This window comes from Manis pentadactyla, chromosome 4 (genome assembly GCF_030020395.1).
Source record: "Manis pentadactyla isolate mManPen7 chromosome 4, mManPen7.hap1, whole genome shotgun sequence".
Classification (NCBI taxonomy): Eukaryota; Metazoa; Chordata; class Mammalia; order Pholidota; family Manidae; genus Manis; species Manis pentadactyla.
Window position 1 is genome coordinate 55,922,047 of NC_080022.1, and position 6,434 is coordinate 55,928,480.

Below are 6,434 nucleotides of genomic sequence, written 5' to 3' on the forward strand. Positions count from 1 at the left end.
TGGCCATGCCAAGGGGTAGCCTGGAGAAAGAAGTGGGCGTTTGCAACTTTCCCCTTTCTTTCCATCACCCCACTGCAGTGATCCTTAATAGGCACACAGTCTAAGTAAAAACCTCTATTCTCACTGTGTCCACAACTGCAAGACAACTTCAGCTTCCCACTCCATCCACATAAACCAAGTTTGGAGCCACCACTATCATCTCAATCCTATTTGGAATCATTACGAATTCAGAATTAAAGGAGCTCAAATTACATGCTTTTATTTTCTAACATTCTCTTTTAAAATATTTTTCTGTGGCTATGGTCACCTTGGAAAGTTCTACAAAATCTCTCTTACGTGTTCCAAATTTTTCCACACTGACATCTGCTTAAAATGGTTTGCCGTACTTAAATTAACATGTGGACAGTTTCACTTCCAGGGTGGGTTCTCCCACTTATCCTGAATCTAGTGTGTGCATTTTGAAATATTCCTGCTCATTAGAGAGAAGCAGAGCAATAGAACAGGAGAATCTGAAAAGATATTGAATCAACTTCCCACTGACCTTTTTAAAATACAAAATAGAAATCTTAGGTCCTACTTCAGGAAGTTTGATTTTTATTATTCTAGTCATTCTAGTTCATTTCCTAATCTCCTGTATGATGGTCTGCACTAATCCAAAGGTAAAATGCTCCTTCTAATGTGTCACTTTTGTTTTCTAGAATTAAAAGAAGAATCTTATTGCTAATACCAAAGTGGCTTCATGAAGATATTCCTAATATAGAAAACAGCAATGTTGTAAAAATGCTGCAGGTAACCAAACACAATCAAATAAAAACTAATTGGCAGCTGAGACCAAAAGTACAATTCAATTAGTGTAGAATTTATGCTCAATAAATGTGTGTAATATTAGAATAATTTTATAAACACATTTAGAAACAAAATTATACATACTTCAAATAATACTTAAGAGCAACAAGAGAATGGAGTTAGGGCAAGGAAAAAGAAGGAAGGAAGAAACAATGCTATTCAAAAGAGAAATGTGAAGTGGAAGATTGTGGACCTTGTGCCAGAGTTACCTAGTGGCCAAGCAATTGGTTGGTGGCTTCAGGGACAAAAGGAGGAGAGCAGAAAACCTTGATAGAATGAGCCTCAAAGACAGAGAAGAGCTTCTGTCCTACATGAGATTGGAGAAGCAGGTGATGCCCAAGGAGGATACCACTTCACTTCTGAGACCCAATGGATGTGAGAAAATAAATGGGAGAGGACTGTGAGAGATGGTGTCATCAGGGGTGGGCCAGGTTTCCATTTCAACAAAGATGAGAAGGGTGCACCAGGAAAACCCTGAGGATATAGGAAACTAAGCCAGTTATGGAGGAACTGCTACTGATTATGGAGGAGAAGGAATCTACTATGTGTTCTGCTCCCACTTTATGGCACTCTGGCCCTGATGTCAAGGGGCTCAAAACCCAGTCAATGAGACAGATATATCATCAAAGCATTGCAGCTATATAAGTGCAGAGACAGAAATGAGACCAGATAGGATGGGAGTGCAGAGTAAACATATTGACAGATGAGAAGGAGTTGTTCAGGAGAAACACAGGACATTCAAAAAAAGAGAGGACAACATGAGCAAAGGCACAGAGCTGAGAAGAGAGTGTTGGGTTTTGCTTTACTGAAAAATTTGACATGAAGAGTAGCTGGAATAATGCTGGAATGGTGAGTGGGATCAGATTACAGAAGGTCTTGTTGTCATGGAATCATGGAACTCAAGACTTTGTTATGTTGACCAATAGTGTTTAACCTTTAAAAGAAAAAAAGGTTTTTTAGCCTAGAAACTCTTTATTCAAATGATGGGAGGAAGACAAATATTTGTAAGACAAATAAAAGTGACTCTGTTTGGAGTTCCAGTGAGCCTATTAGTCAACTGCTTTCCCAAACTCAGAGGCAACAGTTTTCAGCCTTGGTTGCATATGTCAAGCCCAATGCCCAGGCCACATCCCAGGATCTCTGGGGGAGGGAGGGCGTGGGGAGACCAGGCATCAGTATTGTCCAAAGCTTCCCAAGTGGTTCCAGAGTGCAGCTGAGGTTGAGGACTCTGTTAATGGGTTGAAAACTACTACTAAAGACAACGAAGAGTCTTTGAGCAGTTTTCAGTGGAACTGACATGGTCCTAGGAAAGATGCAGAAAAGGAAGGTCAGGGAATGTGGTGAGGTGTGGGCAAAGTATCGAGAAGCAAGGATCCATGGAGCTGACCACTTTGTAGAGGAATTATAACACAAGGAGTGAAGTGAGCTTGTGGGACTATGACAAGGGGAAATCATTGGTAACCCTGGCCCAGAGGTTCAGTTGAAAAGTGATTGGAAAGTGAGGAAGTAGAGACTGAGTGGAAGCATCTTTTGATGAGTGAAGTTTAGAAGGGAAGTGAATAAAGGGTCTATACTGACATGTGGCCAGCAATCAAAGTCTCATGAGGTGAATGAACAATAGTAGCTCCAGAGGATATGAGGTCAGAAGTGTGTTCATACTAATTGGGCAGGCTTGAGAAGGACTATTACAGAGAAAGGGAAAATCGATCAAACAAGACTGTGAAGAATAGGGGAGGGGATGGTCTAAAGTGATGAGGTAGAAAGCTTCACCTTGAGGAGAAGGAGGGATCCTTGTCTCCGGATGCTTGAAGGAGAGATAGGGTTTGTAGGTGGCTGATTTTAAAGGAGGCAATGTTGCCTACTAACAGTGGAAGGATGATCTAGAACAACTGAACTCATATATGTAAGGGAGTGCATAGTTCACAATGGAAGGACAAGCAGATAACCACAGACTACAGATAAAAAATACTGTAGTTTTGACATTCTTTCTATTTAATAGTTCTATCTTGCTTCCCCACTAATTACCCAAGGGAACTAGGGACTTTCTATGGCTCAGAGAATTGTCCTTGATATCTCTGTGATCAGATCCTCTTTTCCTTTATTATCCTCACTTGGGAATTGTCCCTGTCTTTCTTCTGTGTCCTTCACTGTGGTTTGACTCCCACCTACTCCGCCACTCAGTTGCCAGCCTGATGTGAGGAAAACGCCTCCTTCCTCAGACCGTAGCTACCTTGGGTTCTTAGTTCCCTAGAGCATGTCCAGCTCCTCTGACTTCATCTGACCTTTGGCTATATGTCTGCCCATCCCAGCCCAAATCTGGCAAGTTCCTGGGAAGGCTAAGCCTGAAGCAGATTTGAAGGACACTTCATCTTGTTTTATTCAAGGTATTTCTTTTTGCCAAACTTCCTTCCAATTCTGGGCTCCTGGACCTTAGAGTTTCCTTCAGATGATGTTTTGTTTTCTGCTCAAGGACTAAGGTGTGACCACAGACTGGGTTGTTTAAAAAACAAATATTTATTTCTCACAATCCTGGAGTCTGGGAAGTCCAAAATTAAGACACTGGCAGACTTGGTTCCTAGTGACAAGCTCTCCAACAGATAGTTGCCCTCTTGCTGTATCCTCACATGGCAAAGGGAAAGATCATCTCTCTTATGTCTCCTCTTATAAGGGCACTAATCCCATTCACGGGGGCTCCACCCTTATAACTTAATTACTCCTGAAGTCCCTACCTCCTAATATCATCACACTGGGGATTAGGGCCTCAACATATGAATTTTGGAGGGACACAAACATTCAGTCCATAGCAGGCATCTATAATGTTATAACTGGGTTGGGTGGGAGTTATCTGCTCTGGGAAGCCAGCCATCAGCTGGAAGGCCTTGAGACCTTTTCTAACCCAGAAGAGTCATCAGGCTTTTATGCAAATAAATATCTTCTTCACACACCTTCCTGCTCATCACTGACATATCTGAATTGTAAGTAGCTGCACTCCTTTAAAACTTCAGCACAAAGCACTTATTATAATCTTATTCTCAAATGGAGGCAAAATAGGACTCTCTCATTCTCTTTCATTTAAGCAACAAACTGCTTTTTTCTTTTCTAAGGTATCAAATACTCTCACTAATTTTCTTTCACCCATCCTATTCCCAACTCTCCTTCCCTATGTCAACTACCAGTCTGTTCTCTCTGTTTACTAGGCTTTTTCACTTTTGTTTGTTTGTTCATTTGTTTTGTTTTTTAAATTCTACATATGTGAATCATATGGTATTTGTCTTTCTCTGACTTCTTTCACTAAGTATAATACCCTCTACATCCATCCATGTCACAGATAGCAGGATTTCATTCTTTTTTATGAATATATTCCATTGTTTTTTTAATCTATTCATCTATCAATGGACATTTAGTTTTTTCTCATAGTTTGGTTATTGTAAATAATACTGTGATAAACATAAGGGTGCATAAATCTTTTCAGATTAGTGATTTTGTTTTCTTCTGCTAAATTCCCAGAAGTAGAATTGCTGGGTCACATGGCATTTCTATTTTTAGTTTTTTGAGAAACCTCCATACTGTTTTCCATAGTGGCTGCACCAATTTTCAATCCCACAACTATACACAAGGGTTCCCCTTTCTCCACATCTTCACCAATACTTATTACTTCTTGTCTTGTTGATATTAGCCAACCTGGCTGGTGTGAGATGACCTTTCATTGTGTTTTTCTTTTGCATTTCCTTGATGATTAATGATGTTGAGAACAAAATATTTTCCTGTAGTAAGTTTCCATAATATTAAGAAACACCCCCAACATATTCTAAAATCCAGATTTTAAAAGATGCTGAAATATGCAAGATGCTTCTTTCTCTTTAGAATTTTTAAACCAAATCATGTGCTCAAAACATGGATTATTTTCATTATTCTTTTTATTCCATCTCTTCATGGGAGAATCTAATAAAGATCTTGAATTGAGCAGGATAACAAAAGACAAAAAGGAGGAACTCGTATGGGAAGAGACACAATCTGAGAAAAGTGAGGGAGAAAAGGAAAGGAAGGAAGGCAAAATTTCAGTCCTTATTCAACTATCCAGTTGGCGTCTTTAAATTTTTTTTGTAAAATAAAACAATGTCTTTTCTTCCTAGGAAAAAAGTGAACTTTTGAATAATAATTCCAGTGAACAGGTCCTCTATGTTGATCCAGTGATTACAGAGATAGAAATCTTTCTCCCAGAAGAACACAAGTGCACAGACTACAAAAAGGAAAGTAATACAGGACCCCTGGAGACAAGAGACTGCCTGCAGAAGTCACTACTCACCAGTACTACAGTTGTGTATATTCCTGATCTCAACACTGGGTATAAACCACAGATTTCAAATTTTCTCATTAGTGGAAACCATCTTGGTAATGAGGAAACAGATTCCTTAACTCTTAAGCTACCAATTGATTCCTTAGACCTAGGAAATAATACTATGTTTAAAAAATATCCTAATTTTGCTTTTTCTGTCTCAAGTATGAATTCGCTAAGCAACACACTATTCCTTGAAGAATTAAGCCACATTTTAAATCAAGGAGAATGCAGTCCCCCAGACATGCCAAACTCAAGAGAGAGGGAAACCACCACGCCTTTGGAAAATACTTCACCCAAAGAAACTACTCCAGAACAGACCCTGCTACCTGATGAATTCGTCTCCTGTTTGGGAATCATTAATGAGGAGTTGCCATCTATTAATTCTTATTTTCCACAAAATATTTTGGAAAACCACTTCAGTAGAATTTCTCTCTTGGAAAAGTAAAGCTGTGTAGTCAAAATTAAAATGGGAAATCTGCCTTGAAAGCTGAAGTTGGATCTCCCCCTCAACATAAATTTGATTCTGTCCTGTTTTTTAAATCAGATAATTAAGATCCAAAGATGGAACCTACTTCATCATTACAAAAGAAGCATCAATACTAGGGACACCTGTATTTTTTAGAAGTGTCAACTATATTCTTTTTATTTTTCCTCATTGCCAGGCACAGAACAGATCTCTCTATTGTATGAAGGATAAATAATGCAAAATATGTTGCAGTGAAATAAATGCTGGAAGTAGTCTTTAAAGTCAAGACATTAATATATGCTTGCAAGGGGAAAGGCAAGTGTCTCACCTGAGGGTTTCAGCACCAGGCAAGTTCACTATGGATTCAGTGAGACCAAAAAATGACAATGGAATGTTCTTGGGGTTAAAGGGTTTAAACCTGGCTTTATTCTCCCAGCAGTAGGTCAAGCACTGGAATCATGTTGGCATTCAGCAGATCCACAATCCTCCTCCATCTCTGCCTCCATCCAGAGCACTGGGCAGGGCTCTTTATATAGTGACTCAGTCAATAATAGCTTATTGCCTATGGGTGTGGAAGCAGTAGCCTAGCAGTAGGATAATTACATCATCAAGTAGTTTAGGGTCAGGTGAGGCTTCTGGCCAAAGGAACTTCCATTTTCCCCACAGCAAGTTTAATTTTCATTTTGTTACTTAAAATTCTCTTGAATATATAAAAATACAGGCCCCAATCACAAATAAGTAAAGGATAGAAATAGAGGAGCAATTAATTAGTATGTTTGCTGT

At 39.2% G+C, this 6,434-nt stretch overlaps 1 protein-coding gene across 1 annotated transcript in view; it reads left to right on the forward strand.

Moving 5' to 3' along the window:
- Positions 1–5,956, forward strand: part of IL23R (interleukin 23 receptor) — a 59,493-nt gene extending 53,537 nt beyond the window's left edge. The window contains exons 10-11 of the mRNA XM_036933150.2: positions 699–789; positions 4,980–5,956. Of these exons, the coding sequence (XP_036789045.2) occupies positions 699–789; positions 4,980–5,630 (742 nt within the window). The 3' untranslated portion in view covers positions 5,631–5,956. The remainder of the gene's footprint in view (positions 1–698; positions 790–4,979) is intronic.
- The last annotated feature ends 478 nt before the right edge of the window (positions 5,957–6,434 follow it).